Source organism: Pieris rapae, chromosome 3 (genome assembly GCF_905147795.1).
Source record: "Pieris rapae chromosome 3, ilPieRapa1.1, whole genome shotgun sequence".
NCBI lineage: Eukaryota > Metazoa > Arthropoda > Insecta > Lepidoptera > Pieridae > Pieris > Pieris rapae.
This window is the reverse complement of record NC_059511.1, coordinates 2,346,445-2,366,012: the sequence shown is the minus strand read 5'-3', so window position 1 is coordinate 2,366,012 and position 19,568 is coordinate 2,346,445. Positions and strand designations below refer to the sequence as shown.

General features: G+C 32.4%; 2 protein-coding genes across 3 annotated transcripts; both read left to right on the top strand.

Moving 5' to 3' along the window:
- Positions 1-1,585: 1,585 nt before the first annotated feature.
- On the top strand, positions 1,586-12,765 carry LOC110992054 (carboxypeptidase B). The gene is made up of 7 exons (XM_022257719.2): positions 1,586-1,714; positions 7,478-7,532; positions 8,359-8,571; positions 9,354-9,435; positions 11,032-11,182; positions 11,457-11,617; positions 12,134-12,765. The coding sequence occupies exons 1-7, from the start codon at positions 1,687-1,689 to the stop codon at positions 12,746-12,748; spliced, it is 1,305 nt and encodes a 434-aa protein (XP_022113411.2). The 5' UTR covers positions 1,586-1,686; the 3' UTR covers positions 12,749-12,765.
- A 27-nt stretch (positions 12,766-12,792) lies between these two features.
- On the top strand, positions 12,793-15,659 carry LOC110992061 (zinc carboxypeptidase A 1-like). Of its 2 annotated transcripts, XM_022257731.2 has the most exons (6): positions 12,793-12,888; positions 12,950-12,983; positions 13,049-13,148; positions 13,395-13,490; positions 14,087-14,299; positions 14,589-15,659. In XM_022257731.2, the coding sequence occupies exons 1-6, from the start codon at positions 12,852-12,854 to the stop codon at positions 15,177-15,179; spliced, it is 1,071 nt and encodes a 356-aa protein (XP_022113423.2). In that variant the 5' UTR covers positions 12,793-12,851; the 3' UTR covers positions 15,180-15,659. The 2 variants fall into 2 exon arrangements, with proteins under 2 accessions (XP_022113423.2, XP_045490658.1); XM_045634702.1 differs by lacking the exon at positions 12,950-12,983 and having other exon boundaries at positions 12,827-12,888.
- The last annotated feature ends 3,909 nt before the right edge of the window (positions 15,660-19,568 follow it).

The following is a 19,568-nucleotide window of genomic DNA, read 5'->3' as shown; positions in this document are numbered from 1 at the left end:
AAATTTGTGTTTCTGTGCGTACGTATATACGTAAATTATATGTTTATGTGTGTTTGAAAGAGGTTGCGTGTGGCTATATACATATAATACGATCCTATTCATAATTTCTTTTTAAATATATATAAATCTGGTTTAGTTTTAATTTTAAATTTTATTATATATTTAAATCATTCATTTCATTCCTGAGTCATTAAATGTTTCGTACACGTATATATGAGGCATGGATGATCCCATGACAGGGGAATCCCTACTATGGGGAACAGTATCTGTCTGATTGCTTAACATGTGTATTTTCTTGTTTTACCAAAAAACAATTTTTAGAAACAGTTCAACAGTTTCCAACTTAATTTTTTTTATCCCATTGGAGTCCACAGGCGCTCATCAAAGATTTAATTTGTCACTGCCACAGCAACCAAACTTTTTAAAATTGCTTTATTTATTTTTAAATATTATTCGTATTACTTAGTAGGTTAAGAAAATTCTAAATACTTTATAGTTGTTTGTTGGAAAGATATAAATAAATAACTGGGTAAAAAAATGTTGTATTAATACACATATATAAATAATAACACACAACATAAATAATCCCAACATTTTTGATTTTAATAAGAGTAAGTAATAATAAGGTCTTGAAGTCGATATCCTTTTGCAATTCAGGTTTCAACGACATCGTAAAGGCGGGAACTGGTTTCTCGATAATGATGTACAGAAATAAACATCACAATATAAGGATATAGCGGGACTGAGCTTCGTACCACCTCTTCATCACCTAACAATGAAAAGCCGTTATAAAAGTACCGTTTTATGTAAATATAATTGTTATGGTATATTGCAAAAAAATTAACAAATGGAACAAATAAACACGCGTTTTAGGTGTATAGATTCTACCCGCGACATTTCTGGTAGCAGTATAAAATGTTTTAATCTATGCTCACTACTTCAGAGTTGCACAAATAAAACAGGACTCGAGTCATAGACAATAAAAAAACTCCAAACGAAACATAATTTAAATAAAGAATGTCCAAATCGGACGCTCTCATATACGATTGATTTCTAATTTCTACTCAATGTAATTCTGGCATTACCTTCTTATACGCAACACAAAATACCCCGGTGTTGCTCCGTTCAATCAGTGTCACCATGGTTCATTAAACTCTGAGATTCGGCGCTCACCAGCTTTAGGTTGTGATTAATGCGCATAATAGGCTCTATTAGTATTGTTCTGTGTTTGATACTGTCTGCGCTAGTTCACATCACATAGTGGTACTGTGACATACTTTTTAAAACGAGTTTCGATCTGGCCAGCGAAATTTATAGAACAATATTTAATAATAATATTTAAAATTTGTAAACTTTATTGATTTAGGAATTAGATACTGACTTCGAGTAATCTATAATTTTATTATTTGTTTGAAAAATTCCACATACATGAAATATTGTTTATGGGTTACCTTAGGAGTATCAAAGCGTTGCAATCTAAAGAAAAAGGAATAGAAATTTACTACTCCATACTTATTAAATAGACTCTATAATCCTAGAGGCTCAAAGATCAGTGTGCGAGGAAATGGCGTAAAAGCCTTTCTCTGCGCGGGCGCACATACCGCAGTGCGCGATGTCGGTCTAACGTGAGCGCACGGATTGGTTTGAAAAATACGTTTGTCAGTGTAAAACCAGTGAATTAAAAAAATGATTCACGGATTAATATTCTTGCTGGGTACGTATTTTACTATCGATTTTTTGTGATAAGTACACAAAAGTAGATTTATATACAACTACTTATTAAAAGCTCATTTGGGGAAAATTCGCGAATTAAAAGTCATTAATAATTTTGATTAAAAATAATACTATAATACATTCAGTTGATAGATGAAAATTAATAATATATGGTTGTACCAATTAAATTACTACATTATAAACGTAATATCTATATCCATAGTTGATCCCCTACCAGTTTGAAATCGTTCGTTTTCAAAAAATGAAATTTTATTAAATTAATTTTTAATTTAATAGTTTTGTTTTATTTTTTCGTATATTAATTTCTCTTATACCAGTATATCAGCCTTTGACAAGGTTTTGTAAATAAATATTTATTAAAAAACTGATTCATCGCTCAATCAAGGTGAAATCTGAAATCCCTAATAGTGGTATTGCTGGTTCTGCATTAAGTGCGTATAAAATGTGCCAACTACTTTCCAACATTGGGTCATTGCTGGAACTTTACATTCTACCCCTTTCAAAACAAAGTTAACTACCTACATACCTTTCAAAAGTCAAAATTCAAAAATCTCTTCCTATTTTTTATGAACAGAAACAATAATTTGTTGTAGATACATCGGATGGATGTGGTAGTAATGACACTTGTAAATCTAATCTGTATGGTCGAAAGACCACAGCCCGTATCTGGGATAAAAAACTATAAACATCTTATTCTAAATTTAAACATAATACCAGTTTTTGTCCTACAAAAATAATTATCACGGAACTATATTGGGGTTGAAAAATCTAGTTTATTAATTACAGAATAATTCTATGGAGCCGGGTTAAAAAAAATGTTTATTCATTACAACAATCAATTACAATGTATAAGATTTCGGAAGCGTTTTAAATAAAAAATACAGGTTTGAGTTCCCAGCTCTTTCAAAACAAAGATACAAAACTTAATTACAATTTTGGATTTTTTGTGTTTACAACCGCTTCTCCCAATTGTTTTTACAAAAAGCATTACACGTGCTATATAAGTGTTATAGTGATTTAGTATTTATAAGCGAGTCTAAATATTTTGTTAAAATTTTATTTATAACTCAACGCACTAGGATAAAAATCCATCTTATTTGAAATATTTCGCTTAATTTTCCACTCGAAGAAGTTCCACTTTATGAAATACCTCCTTCGAGATGGATGTTATTGCGATATCACTATTGTCGAATTTAGAATTGGTATAATCCTTTCTCGCGTAAATACTATATAAGATCTAAATTTGGTGAAATTTTTTGATAAATAAATCTATTCGTCCATAATCGTTAAAGTATAATCTGGGCACTTTTATAAAACTAAAATTCGACTTAGGGTCCTTCAAGAAAAGAGCGTACCGATTTTTAAAAGGCCGACAGTGCGAGAGTGTCCACGGGCGGTGGTGAAACATAAAAAAAACTAAACATTTTATCATATGATAAATCTTCCGTTATTTTTATTTATTTACAAAAAATTACAATCATTAACGATACTTTTTCATAATTATCAAGCGAGTCGTAGAATTGATATGTTATTTTTTAAATATGTCCGGTGATAATTACAACTCGGGGGCTATTATTGTAATTAAATAGGTCTTATTCAGCAACCCATTAAAATATATTATTTTAAACGTTCGTTACATACGTTATACGTTTCTAGGTTTATGATTAGGAATATTTTTCGAGTAATATTCAATTTACGAGAATTCAAAGCAAATTTGATCGTATTAAAGGCTCAAGTAATTCTATGAACAAGACTAATTATTTATTCTCATACTCTTTTCTCTGTAAAAGACTTAGCGATAAATAAAGGGATTCTAAATTCAAATTCTGTGTATTCATAAGCTGTCTTCCGATATGAAGTGTTTCACGATTTTATGGACGACCATCATGATGGTATTACGATGGACGAACTAATTGGATGCACTTGCACTTAAAGATATTTTAACAGTGTAATTAATTAAATCTTTGTGTTTTTAATTATACAGTTAACTACTTTCTTCAGGTTATATTTTATTTATGCATCTATAAAAAAACACAATCTTGCCTAACAGGTGACTCGCCTAAATCCAAAAGAATGCACAACAAATCAAGAATTACACACGAAACAAAAGAAAACTATAAGAAATTATGAAAACAAAGTTACATAAATAAATACAAAATAACTAATTACTATAGACACTAAGAACTTTTCAGTTCACTCAAGGTTCAGTAAAAATGAACCAATGTCGTTCAATTTCAATATGTGCACTTTTCAGAAGGTTAGTCCTAGCTTGGGCACATGAAGTAACATAGTAAATATTCTATATGTAATTCCATCAGATTTTTTCAATTTTATGTAACAAATGCTTAATTATTACTAAGAAAATGCAGGGACCACAATATCCTCTATATATACATTAATCTTTATTACATGACAATAGAATGATGTATAAATTAAAATTACATGACAATAAAATGATGTATAAAAATGCAAGTAAGTGCAAATGAATTATATATATTGCTTAATATAATTTAAAATTAATTAAGTTCAAATTTGACAAATATTTAAATTATCCTAATCCTTGTTTTGTATGATTCAAAACGTAGCAATTAAAACGAGTGTTACTACTTCCGGCTTTACGACAAGACTTGCGAACTGGTAGTAAATTTAAATTTACAATTAATTAAATTTTTTTGACGTTCCTAAGTGTTTTGCCTATATGAATAAAGTCCAGTTGATTTTAAATTTTTAAAAGAAAATAAGGATACATTTAAAATCACACAAAATATTCGCTAATATCTTAGCTGGCCATGCGTCTAGCGATGCTCCACAGCCCGTGACCACAGATTACGCTGATAAGAAATAATTGTTCCGTACTGCTCGTTCTACTTCCTGAAGTATTAATAATGCGGCGTATAGAACACTAGACCAGAGTTAGTATTTAGTGCTATATATATATATTCTTTCTTTTTAGTATCATTATTACTTTTAAAATAACAAGCTAATGTGACGACAAACGTCAACGATCTCTTAATATAAAATAGGGGTAAGATTCGAGTCAAGATTCAGGACTAAGTATGACTTCCGTAAGTCAAATACTTTTTTGATTTGACATATGGGAGCGATAAGTATATTACTCTAAATCTTAGGCCATTTTATTTAAAGTCAACTTCTAATTTTATGTAGTATTTGTTCCCTTTCAATGAATATTTTCCGCAATCAAGTGTTAAAAAAAAACTGCTGGCAACCACACCTTACTTTTTCAATTCAAATTTCGAACTGAAACATCAGCTATATGTATCGTTAAATTCCTCTGTTAATTTAAATGAATACAGGGAAAGGAACAGAAGAAGTACAAATGCACAGAATAATTAAATCTGTGATTCGTACAGATAATAAATTAATATTTGATCAAAGCATAACTGATAGTCGGCTTCGCTTTGCCATGCAGCTAATTTATTACAAAAAATTCCAACTTTATTAAATCAAAATTATCGTGTATTCAGACTACGATCAAAGAGCGGCTCTAATGATATCAATTGGTTCGGAATTGGTCCATGGAAGCCAGATAGAAAATTCCACCCCATAATGGTTTAGGGTCTGGTAACGATATATTTTTTTAGTTACCTACAGCCATATAAAAAAGATAATTATCACATGTGCGCTGTAGTATTGTTATATTCAGTTCGTATTAACTGTTTAGTGGTTAGGGAGTTAGGCTACTGATCATGTAGTCTCGCGTTTTAGTGCCGAGAAAGATATACTGGGACGGGTACAGTAAAAATGCGGTAAGCTGTTTGCACGGCGCCGGATCTTGCATAACGGTTATTTCTATCGGTATGAGATTTTTAAGGGTATATTCAAGATAATATCTACAGTAAAATTTATCAAAAAGACATCATGACTAACGATCTAGATTAACTTAGTACTAATAAGTAATTCTCTAATAAGGATATCTGACAATTATCAAAGGGAAGACACTCAGTTCTTAAGTCTTTTTTACCACTCTCTGTTAAGCACTTAAGACTACCGTGCACACTCATTCAGAGTGGTACATAAAACTCTATTATCTAACTATATTTTTAATTGATTAAACTCAAGATCATGTGTTGTCCGCGCGTGCGTGTGAGATGACAGTTGGGGTCGGAAAGATGTTAAATTCTTTTTCACCCATTTCCCCCATCATCTCACATGATAAATATGTACCAGGAATTTATATAGTTATAACACACACAATCCTTCTGATAAGATTTATCGAGAAAATTAATCTTTAGATGGGATGTTGGTTACAGTTTTGAAATGTGAATTTGACTCAAGCAATTTAATTTTACTGGAAATATTATATATGTTTCATATTTTTTATTTCTGCCAAATAATGACAGCTAGTTTATTAATTAATATTGTAACAAACTCTACGGCTGAACATCTATATCCGCTATCTAGGCCGCTAGTTAAACGGGTAGGCTTTTAATTGGATGGATAATTAAGCTAGTTGGCTGCAACATCAACAAAAAAACTTATAAGCTGAATTATTCCTAAGTCTAGTAATAGTAGTAGTATAGCCATTTTCATAAATTTTTGAATTGTATAAATACAGTGCGAAGGTGGGATGCTAATACCCTATACATTTGTTCCCTATAAAATCCGGAGAAGCAACCTCAATTACTCGAAGCCAAGGAAACACGATAAATGTCACCACAAATTAAAGAATCGTTTCTACGCAAATATGCTCTCAGATATTTAAGTCACAAACATTCCGACATTAATGGAGGATTTTTTAAACGCCTTAAAAGCCTGCGCCATTACAGGGAATTAAATGTCTACTTTTATTTATACCTACCTGTAGGCAGCCTTTCTTCGTCAAATCATAAAGCATTTTCCAGGACTTATTAGAAATAATGTTTAGATTGAGGATTGTTGGAAAATAAAAAGTTACTACAGATAATAATGATAAATTCTTTGAAAACTATGTTTTAAATTTAAATCTGCAATATTATATAAAATGTATGGAAATTCGATATTTTGAGCAGTTTAATTGTAAAGTTTAGATGATACGGCTTCTGATAAGTTGACCAAGCTCTTCTTTTAAGTAGATACCTCCGCCCATGGGCACTATAGGGTTCACTTTCTATTAATTAGATTTGGATAACTTTTAAGATGGGTATACTTTATATTCTGAGTTAAACTATAATTTTATATTATATATATATTAGTCACGTCAACAATTAATAAATATTGCATTGCGTTATCCAAAAAAGGCAAGTAATTTTAAATAATATTTTACAAGCTTCCTAATCTTCGGGATATCTTTTTCAAGGCAATCATTATAAACAAATTGAGGTATCTGAAATTAGTATACATTTATTTTTGTTGTTTGTTTGCGATGGACTCCTAAATTACGAACCTATATCTTTCAAATTTGCACACCGTGTGCAGTTTGATCTAACTTAAAATATTGGACTCTTGATTTCAATTTATACCCGTAATATTATTTTATTGCAAATATCAACGTTTAAAATAAGCTATCTACCTTTCACATAAGTTCTCCTACCGTTTCCCTTCAATAGTTTTCAACTATGTAATATAAAAATAAACCTTAGCCACAGCAACGCTTGGCCGAGTCTGCTAGTAATTTAAGCTGTTTAAGCTGTTATATTTAAATAATATGTTGTGGAAGCTTTTTTAATTTTTAGTTATTAAAAATGCTTAGACACACACATAACCATGAAAAGCCTGACAATAGTGTTTTTATTTAATTCTTTAGGTGTCAGCACGTTGTATTTGCAAGTGGGCTGCAAGGAAGACAACAAATATGACGAGTAAGATAATATTTATTTTACCTACTATGTGTCACTAAGAATATAGTACATAATTAATAATTATTATTGTTTAGTCAATTAGTTGATTATAATGATCAATAGATGGCAGTGGTTGTATCTGGAAACGTGTTATTGTTTTACTTTGCATATAGTAAATACTGGTGACATTACATTTGATGAGTTTCTGTCCTGCCCTTCGGGCGATTGGTCATCCCGCGACGGCACCAGCCGAGGTTCGAGTCTCAAAGGAGACGCCCTTGCGCTAGTCCTGGGAAAAATATTTGTGGCTTATTCAGGCCGAGCCCTTAAGGCGAACAGCCAGATTCCATACAAAAAAAATATTTTAATGAGTTTTACGAGATTTCAAATCTCTGCTCGTCGGACTCCCAAGGAAGCTTGTACTTGAAAGTAAACACTAATAATTCAATTGTTGTATTGTCTTGTCTAACAAGCATTTTCCGTGCATTTGGCCATTTGGAAAGCCAGGCCTGGTTACTTTAACACATAATTATTTTTTTTAAACTGAGTGATATAAATGTAATGGGATAAACGATGAATATTGAAAACGTTAACTAACTTTTGCTGAAATAACACTCAGGACAATTCAAGCTATTTATTGTACTAAAACATTTAAAAATCATAGAAAAAACATTTGTTTTTTCCGAAAATGTTCGCGCCATTTTAATAAACAGACTAATACAAATTGCATCGTTTCATTGACAACTTTTCTACATTCTATATTCAAATTCTGTTTATTACAATATTGCTGGCAAGCCTGTGGCATGATTTGCTACAACGGCTGAATAATAATTTATTTTAATTTTAGCTACATGTTAATGAAACTGTACCCCAATACAAAATCACAAATCGAAGCATTGCGAGATATTGAGAATGGCGTACCAAAACTAGAGATTCTCAAAAGAAGTAGAAATTTAAATGACACGACAGACATTTTGTTGACTCCAGAGCAGCTGACAGAGCTAAAACCCTTCGTTAAGAAAGAGGGGATTACATATGATATTAAGGATAATTATGGCAGGTATGTTTCAAAAAATATCTTGTTAACAGCGTCACTTTGTCTGAGTAGGGTAGGGTATAAGGAAGTCAAGATTTTGTGCTAAGTATCTTGACACTAAATCTTGGTTCTGATCAGATTTTTACACACGGGAGTAATACTTAGCACTAAGTTTCAACTCTAAATCATAAAAGATATTATAATTTTACAGACGTAGGACGACGCAACTGTAAAAAACAACAACCGATTACACGATTGATTAATTAAATAAGAATACCGAAGGCGGAATAAAAATTTAATTCCCGATAGGTTGTTGTGTTTATTCAATAAATAATTTTTGATTCAATAAAAGATTTTTGATAATAATATGTAGATACATCATGAGCACACCCCACATACACACCATCACGTACATCCCCTCACTTTTACACCATCACACAACACAGTCAAATTAGGTACCACTTAGTTAAATGTATTGAATACTTTTTGTTTGTTTGTTCCATTTTATAAATATTTGAACCTTTTTGTATTAAAATGTATGCTGTCCATCTTTAGCTTTATTTTTAGTGTATTTGTTTGTAATTATATATAATTTATGTTAGCTGTAGGATTACGTAATAAATAATAATATTTTTTTTTATAAAACAGGGGGCAAACGGGCAGGAGGCTCACCTGATGTTAAGTGATACCGCAGCCCATGGACACTCTCAATGCCAGAGGGCTCGCGAGTGCGTTGCCGGCCTTTTAAGAATTGGTTAAATAAGTACGTTTAATAGTACATTCCTGAATTGTTCAAATAATTTCAGATCATTTGAGGCCGTTGAAAGAAGCCCGAGACGGAGAGTATTCCGAAGTTTCAACGTATTTGAATATCACTCTTATGGAGCTGTAAGTCCCACAAACAAATATACACTATTTACAATGTTCTTAGCCTACATAGTAATTATAACTATTAAAAATTTATAAGCAGAAAAAAAAGTTTGGTCTCTGTGACAGTGTACTTTAATGATGGTATTTCCTTGCTGTATTGTGATACATATTCGTTGAGGAAAGCACCAGGTCTGGGGTCATCTTGCATCTATCAAGCACCACCTTAAATCTTTTTTTAATGGCTCACGGCCCAAGAGTCTCTATTGCAAAAGAAAGGAACTAAGTCAAAAATCCGGTAGTAATTTATAGGCAAACATACGCCCCGCAAAAGTTGACCCGGCTCGTGGGTATGTAAATTGATTTCCCAACAATAAAAAAAGTATTCATTTGCACATCTAGATATCTATTTATTATCACAATAGCAAGTTGCGGAATATCTTTGTTAATATCCAAAATCCGAAAGTATAAATTATTTAAATAAAATAATGACGTAAACAACAAATTTTTAAATAACTCTAAAATTGGAATACTTAATGAATTTTAAACGCACTATCGTTATCAACATTGCTACAGTCTTTTGTTTCGCTTACTTGATTAGCTGAAGTAATTATCATTCGGAGATCGATTCGTTTCGTGTTATTTGAAAAATTCGTTATACTGTTACCATAGACCGTACAGTACAGTATGTACAATGTAAAACAATGTTTCCTCCCCTAGGGCACGTCTTATGTTATTCAGTCACCCCGATATCTGTAATACTATTAATAATACGCATATATATTATCTATGCGAGTGCCACAGCTATATACTAGATTATTTGCTTTTTCTTAAACTACAGACGAAAATCGAATCGTAACGTATTTAACTAACTCAAATTTACATTATGTTTGATTTTCACTTGTTTTAAAATGGTTCTATTATAATGTTAGGCTTGCAAACTTAATGAGATAAGCTATTAAAGTCTGGGCCTCAAATTTCTGTATCCGTTTCATGATTATTTGTCAATCTAATAGACTGGTAGGTGATCATCCTGTGCCTGACACACGCCGTCGGTTGTTTGGGTCTAAAGCAAGCTGGTTTTCTCACGATGTTTTCCTTCACCATTATTTATTTATTTTTATTATTACATTTAGGTACAGAAACAGAAATCAGATTGATAAGATACATATAGTTATTACACACTAAACAACATTTGAAAATCTGAAATCCAATTACATCTGTACACAGCATTTTACACTAAATATCAGCCACACAATATAAACTTAATGGCAAAAGAGAAAAAAATATATATACATATATTAATTAATAAAAATACGTAATTTAGGTGGCCAGTTTTCAACGTGAATTATCTTTTTAAATTCACAAATACTATTGTGAAAAATACCAACTTCACACACACACAATTATAGTATTTGCACATTTTAACGAGCGGACCATTCTGGGATAAGGTGTAATTAGTTGTAGGGATCACATTATAGCTAGTTGGTGCGCGAGAAACTGTCTTTAATCGTTCAGACTCTAAACTTTCAGATAAAATAAGTCACACATCCCAGGCTTATTGTGGTTGATGAGGTATACGTTAAGTAATATAAGTACATACATTCAAAATTCCAGATCCAAGAGCATTTGGAGATGTTGGCGAAGATGCATCCTGAACTGCTGAAACTCGCAACCTTGGGATCAAGTTACCAAGGCAGACGAATGAAATTGGCGAAAATATCATTAAATCCAAATGCAAACAATCCGATCATATTTATCGATGGAGGTAACAATATATAATTAACGATTAATAATATTATATTTTTATGGAAATATATAAAAAAATGTGTGTCATCAATTATTAAAACATTGGCTGCCGCAGAAGGACTCAAATTTCTATAAAATATTTTAATTAAAATAAAACTTATCTTTGCTTCACACGATTAATATCTTAGATGTTTGCATTATATCTGAATTTAAGAAGTTATTCTAAAGTATTCCTTGGTATTAGAGTATGCACAATTTGACTATATATATATATATACTATTATATTCTCCAGGTATTCACGCTCGTGAATGGGTTGCCCCCGCCATGGCCATGTACCTGATCCATCGACTGGTCACTGACCCGGAGGCAAGGCACGAACTCAATGGAGTAGATTGGTACATACTGCCTGTCGTCAATCCAGATGGTTATGAATTCACTCGCACCAGCAGAACGGTATGATTATGTGTCACTATAGTTTATGAATAATAGAAATTTTTATCACACACACGGTTTTATTGCTATTTTTATTACTCTTTAATATATCATATTCTACGGTTTCGATATTTATTTTAATTATACCTGTATAGTAGTTTTATTCTCGTAGTACATTGTCCTTACATATAATTATTTAACTAGTGTACACAAATATTGTAAATTACATATATTTTAAAGAGTGGTGTGGAGCGTTCTTGCCCATTTTTCTTCATATGAAACTACCTTTTGGAAGGAGCAACTAGAACAATCTTTGTATATCATTTAACGTTCAAAAGTGCCATTTTAGGTGATCTAATTGGAATAACATTGACATACAAATGATATTGACATAATATATATATTGTTGTCGGAATTAATATGAAGCAGTGTGATGTCGAAATTATTTAGGTGGATTTAATGTTGTATTAGAAAAATATGAATAAAAAGCAAAACAAAAAATAAACACAAATAAGACTGCCCGATATTAATTTGCAGAATCGCCTCTGGAGGAAGACGAGGTCTAAGAATGCATTGCTAGACTGCTTTGGTGTTGATGGCAATAGGAATTACGCCTTCAAATGGGCTGTTAGTGGTGTATCTAAAAACCCTTGCGACAAAGAGACGTATGCCGGCCCTAAACCCTTCTCCGAGCCAGAGACACAAATGGTCCGCAACGTTATGATAACATATGGGAAGAGGATAAAATTATATGTCTCTTTGCACTCTTACGGACAGTACTTGGTATATCCCTGGGGTTACACCGGCGATTTTCTGCCTAAGGAATGGGAGAAGCTTGACTCCCTAGCGAAGATGGTTTCTGACGCAGTAGAAAGAGCTGGAGGACAGCCCTTCAGGGTGATGAGCGCTGGTAAATGGTACCCAGCTGCGGGTGGTAGCGATGACTTTGCGTTTGGAGCGATAGGTGTACCATATTCCTACACCATGGAACTAACTGATGGCTATGAATTTCTTTTCCCTGAACGACTGTTACATACAGTTCTCCCACAATTCTACGAAGGCTTTAAGGTGTTTGCAGCCCAAATAAGAAACGAGTTCTCCCCGACGCGACACAGAAAAGCATTTAACCTAGACGTTGACTACAATGTGTAATAAATATTGAGAAAGTATATTATTGTTTTATTACATATTGTCGCAGTTTATTATTTCAATAAAAATATACAGATGTAAAATGAATTGAAAAGTTAGCAGCAGTATGAAGAATTCGATTCCTGTTTTATTAACTTTATTAGGTAAGTTTTATTTATAATATCTGACAGACAATAGATTACTGATGAAAATGTTTTGTTTAAGGATATTCGTATATAGTAAACGCTACCAGTTGTGGGTAAGACAAATTATTTTGTTTTATATATTTGTGCATTACTTTTCTACTGAAATTATTTTTATTAGGTGCAAAAATCTAAGACCGTGTTATGAAGACATGCTAAATAGCCTTTTAGATGTTGATGAAGATCCGTGTATTGAGAATGTAGCCATAGGAGCGAGTACCGTAAGATATTTTGTAATTTACGAAAATCTTTAACTCATCCAAAACTTCCAAAACGTTCTTTATTTATTTATTTTATTTTATTTATTTAAGTATTCCTACAGCTAAACACTAAACAATATCCAAACAATTACATATAAACAGAAACATAAAGCACAGTTTTACAAAGTTCTTATTCACACAAAATTAGTAGTTTAAAACATTTAGCTCTTATTATGTTATTTCACAGAAATAGCTTTAAATTTTCAGTTAATTGTATTTTTGCAAGCTCTTAAACAATTTTGTGGACCCGCCATTGAAGTGCATGAGGAAAGTGCCACGTATGAGGGTAGAAGGCTGTATGAAGTAAGTTTATTTTATCGTATTAATCAAGTAGGAAGCTAGTAGTCAATTAGTAGACAATTCTTGACGTGTAGATGCGCCTAATCTCGGCTGACTATCTTTTCTTTTATGTACACAATATTTGTGTGTTAGTGCTATTGCACTTGATGGTAAAGGCATTTCTTTGCATGACCTTTGAATTCTGATTCCGGCCTAGCATATGACTGTATGTCTGGTGACAATTAATGTCAAAAAAATGATTTAGACAGTAAGCAAGTCAAGGGGCAAATAGTCAAGTATAATTTTTATTCAGGTAGGTCATGTAAGTATTGTTCAGGTTCTGTAAATATTCCTCAACTAATTTGGTTTGTTTATTGTTTTCTTTGTTAGTTAGTCTCGATAAAAATAAAATTATTATGTATAAAGATTTTTTTATTGATGTAAAAAGTTGTCTTCAAGTATTTAATTCAGAATTTAGTTACAAGCTGCAAATCTTTCTGATAATAATTATAATACTAGGAATCGTACGAGTCACTGTATTCATTAAAATAATATAACTAACCATCAATATACCTTCTCAATATAACAATACCGTCGCATATATATATATATGTATTCAGGTCGTGCTTAATACCTCAAACGAAGTGGAAAGACAGTCGAAACCTGTAATCATGATAGAGGCTGGTCAGGATGCTGGTTCTGGACCTGTAATGCTGGCTCTTTTCATCATAGAACAGATCGTTGCGTGTGAAGAGTATAGCGAAATGATGGAGCAGGTCACTTGGGTGATTCTGCCTAGTACAAACCCAGATGGACAGGAATATCTCCGATGTGTAAGGATATTGCTGAAGTTTTTAAGCGTGAGATAGAAAGTAGCAGGAATTACTTTTTTGCTTATAGCGACTGCTAAACCCTTGTTGGACCAATACATTTCTTAATCATAGATATTATACAAGTATTCCCCAATTCGACTAAGGTTCTTTCAAAAATACAGCTGACCACTCGCAAACCCTGTAGTATTGAGATTGTCTATGAAACAGGTAACAATAGGCAGGCCTACCTCCTTCTTAGAAAAACGTAAAATGGGTAGCCATACTAAAACCATACCATAATCCATTTCAGGAAATGGAGCCATGGTACAAAAACCGAAGACCAATACAGAATAGGATGTCTTACGGCGTGGATATTACGCGAAATTTCGACGATTCTTGGAGCAGTTGCCCAGTATCAAATGATATATTCTCGTCCCATTATCCAGGACCTTCAGCCACATCCGAAAATGAGACTCAATTCATAAGCAATGTCTTAGCGAAATATAAACAAGATCTCAAAGCTTACGTATCATTAAGACGCGATGGCCATTCCATATTATACCCATTTGCCAGTAAAAGTGCAACTAGAACAGACCTTGAATATGCACAGAGTGTAGCAGGAGAAATTGCTGAGAAAATAAACCAGAGATCTGGAAACATACAATGGTTTCTAAATTCAAGTATCTTTGATATGAATGGCGAGCCGAAGTGTGGCCATAGTGTTGATTTTGTGTACAACAAACTCGGTATACCATACTCTTACGAAATGCGTGTCTTTCCTGATACTACTACTCGCATATTGTCAAAGTTTCAGCCATTGCCTAAAGGCTACGAGGCCTCCTTGCGTAATGGCTATTTTAATGGTATAAGGGAGCTCTATAATATAGTAGTCTACGATTAAACAAGTTAATTAGTGTTGCGTAATTTCAGCGATAATATTGGAAAACTGTATCTAGCTTAGAGAAATATTACTACACTATTAGGTATAGTGAGGGTAAAATTACTAATGATGTTAAAGTGAGTGTTATATAATGCAACATTTATGTAGCACATATAGTTATATCTACGATGTAGGAGTCACTTATCCAGTTTTGGGTAGGATGTCGGTCATGCGCGGTGGTGGATGCTGTTTGCGCTTGCGTTAGGGGTGGGGCCCATGGCTGTTCAGCCCGCTGCCATTCTACAGTCAGCCGCGGCGGCAGCAGGCCGGGTTTCCCAACAACTCCAGCACTAGTCCACCGCGATAACTCTGCCGCCGCACGCGCTAAGTTATTTTCTATTCGTTCGTTATTTTATATTAGAAATTTCGTTTTCGGGTTTTAATTTGTGTGTTTTCTGTATGATCTTTAATTTATTTAATATTTGATTATTAAAATCCGTTTTGATAGTTTTCTTGTTCATTATTTTTGTGTATTTTTTTTCCGGTCGAAGACATAAGAAGATGGATGAGGTAAGAAATAGTATAAGAGTTTCAGAAGCGAGTTAGTCTGGCGATGAAGTTTAGGGCGGAAGGTAAGTACTTGTAGCAATGGGCGGAAGGCGGTTCCGTCGGCAACAGGTTGCAAGGCTTTGCGGGCGCTGGGAAACGCCGCCTGCTCCGGTCTACGATTTTATTAACTGTTAACAAAACCCGCAGATTGCAGGATTTTGCTCTAATTACCCGAGAGACGTAGCGATAAATTTGCTGCTGTATTCTGGGAAAACTTTGCTGAATTCCGTTTATTAAGCGTAAAATAGAAAATTTAAACTTTGCCACTTCGTCTTTGTCTTCGAAAATTATTCATTTAACTTGACGTCATTTAGGTATATTTTTTCAGTTTTAAAGTTTATATCTTTTAAATTTTAATTTACATATGTATATTTTCTGTTTTCATTCGTTGCGGTATTATATCTTTAAATAGCCAAGTGTGTGAACGCAAAAATCAAAATATTTTATTAGTTAAAAACGCTTGCTTTTAAACGCAGTTATGATTTGCCGGAATGCTACTAAATCTTAATATGTCTCACGATAATTTATATAGATAACTCGAAATTACTTTATCTGGTATATATGAAAACTTAAGCGCAAAATTTAATTATTTTAAAATATATTTTTTAATAAAGCGAATTTATTCAAAGAACAAAAGAGTTCCTTTGTCTTGGAATAATAATAATACATTTTAACGATACATAATTTAAAAAAATAAAATCATCGGTATAACTACTTTTATATATGAAAATAATAATTTTCTACTACGATAATTTCAAAACGACATTTTCGTTGAATGACTTAGCTTTTATACAAAAATATGATGAATATTTTTTATCGTCGTTGTCGTATCGATGAGAGATAAGCGAGGGACAATAGTTTCATAAACTTTTGAGTGGTGATAACACTATTGATCGCAGGTGAATCGTACAATCGCTGACAAAAAAGATACAACATTATTTATTAAATTCAATTAAAATAGTAATATAAAAATATAGTCTGTGTTACCTGAGTATAAAATGTGAATAAAACTATAAAGACACTCTAGAAAACGAAAACAAGGCAAGGCATGGCAATGTAAATTAATAATACCAATAAAATGTTTTTTTTCTATTCTGATAATTTTCAAGTTTAAAGGGCACTTTTTAACACGTAATTATAAAGTTTACAATTATAATAATATTAAAATCATCCAGTTGCTTATCGAAAAATCTAGCCAAATTACAAATTACAAATAAAGTGCATTACTCTGTACTGGTTCATTTTGAAATTTAAAAAAAAAAAACAAATGTATACGAAAAAGCAATGGAGCTGAAAGCTTTCATTTCGTCCACAACTTTTTTTTTATATAGTTTTTCTTACCGCCCGATTTCCTTATGTTTTTTAGTTTACAGGTGTTAATACAACTGAGACAATCTGTAAGTCTACGAGTGTATGGGTTTTAGTAAATTAGAGAGTCAGTACGCGTACTGATAAGGGAATGCGGGTGCTTAGTTAATCACATTGGCCCATATAGTAGTGAAACATATGAAGCCAGTACGTTTTTCCTTTATTTCTACAAAAAAGCTAAACTATATAAAACGAAAATAATATGTGAAGTTCTTGAATTTTTTATGGGTGTGCCCATTAGTAAAATTTAAACTAATATTTAGTAGAATTTTATAAATTACAATTTAACATCAGGTGAGCCTCCTGCCCGTTTGCCGATATGATGAGGTTAAATATAATTCTGTCATAATTCTCGATTATTATACACAAATAATTGTTGAATAATCCGGTTTATTCGAAACCTATTACAGCCCAATATTACTTAGCGTTGTCGTGATAAAATAACGCACAAAAAACAAACGACATACGAAACGATAATTTCATTAAAACTTTTAAACGGCCGCTTTATATTTGAGTATCGAACTATATTCATAGGTTTTCAAACAATAAAAAGTATAATAGGCGGATCTCTTGCAAAGTTTCGTCGTATGAGGTTCATATCGGTAACCCAGGGCGGTAATTATGAAGACAGTTCAAAAGCCAGACAAACAGTACACAAAGTTGGCTTAAACGAACTCTGAGCGGATATTGAATTTCTAACTTCAGGTTCTGTTCGGATTCCACGCGTCCAATTTATTAAGCGTGGACCAAGCAGTGGCGGTATTAAAATTTGAAGCGCACAAACTTGCCTCCTTTTAGTGTTCATTACGTCGGAAAGTTGGTGGAAATTCATACAAGTCTAAGTTCTAATGAACACCGGGATGTAAAGTTGGACGTAGATCGCTCACGTTACTTTTTCCGCGGTATGCCGCAAAATGGCGTGTTGTTTTACGAAATTAAATTTGAGCGGTGTATTTACGAGATTGCCGTCGAAAGTTTTTTTGTTCTGACAATTTTATTTGATATTAATCTGCGTTTCATTAGAGTAATTGAAGGTTTAAAATAATATACTAATAGTAAAGCAGAAGATTTTGCCATAATATTAGGATCGGTTTGCTTTGAGTATAATGCATTTTGTTAGAGATTTATTTAGACTATTTATACAAAAATTCTACTGTATAATTTACAACTAAAATTCTTAAATTAATCACCAATTGCCGAGAACACATAATTTACAAAAAATAATATTAATATTAATTACACTTCCAAAAATTTGAAGAAAAAATGCAATACAGAAGATGATGATGATTTAAGAGAAAAAAAGTCAAAATTGACATTACAAAACGCATTTGACTGTATAGCTGAAAACATTCATACAATTTAATCTGAAGGACTGAATTTTCTTAATTTGGCCAGAAAAAGCCTTTTTTAAACAGAGCCTTACACGGTACACGGCACACGGCACTTACTTTCAATTCAATAAAGAGTAATTTATAATTAAATTTTTAACTTATGTTTGTAACATTTTGCCATCGAAATTTTTTTTAAATCATGCAACACTACGATCTAGCCTAACTTAAGGCTTAAGTAATATAAGTATTACGTAATGTACTAATATTTTTTAAAGTAAAGTGTCCTATAACTACTTACAGTCTCTCTTAAAATATTTTATTTTATTTAGGTTGCAATAAATACATATATTATTTTAATAACTTCGTAACTTAAAAACCAATTAGCAAATTTGAATCCTACAATATTTTCAAGTTAGACACAATAAGTAAGCACAATAAATTGGTAACAAATCCTCGGGGCACGAGACAAATAAGAAAGGGAGGGTTTGCGGTAGACATTAGCTTTGTTGTTATTCTAAGTGGATTAAGGCCACGGCATTTCAGATCTTCTTAAGCTCGCAACATTAAGTCTGAAAGCACATGCACTCCATCCTTTCAATCTTTTTGTGGATTGAATTAATGAAATATTTATTTTAGTCTGTCCGAAATAATTACGGAAATGATAATGACGTAACTATAATAATGAGTTTGTATATTTTATTTAATATGGGGCTGTTTAAGTATTAAGTTGGCAGATTTACTGCAATTTATTCTCCCCCGTCTTGTCAGCAAAAGTAAGCATAGTCTTTAAAATAATAGTAACATAAACGTATTATTTTTGTCATCCTCGAAAATGCATTTCGTTTTTCAACTATAGACAAGGTGTGGGTAATATGTGTAAAAAAGAAAATAATCACAATTGATGTAATCACCAAATAAGACAATCAAAGACGGGGAATCTTACGTATTACTTGAACTGACAGCGATGACTCTGATGCGGCTTTGGTATTTTTTTTATGTAATAGGAGGAAAACGTGATCACCTGATTGGTGTTAATTGATACCATCGCCCATGGACCATCACACTGCTAGAGGACTCGCAACTGCATTGCCAGCCTTTTAGG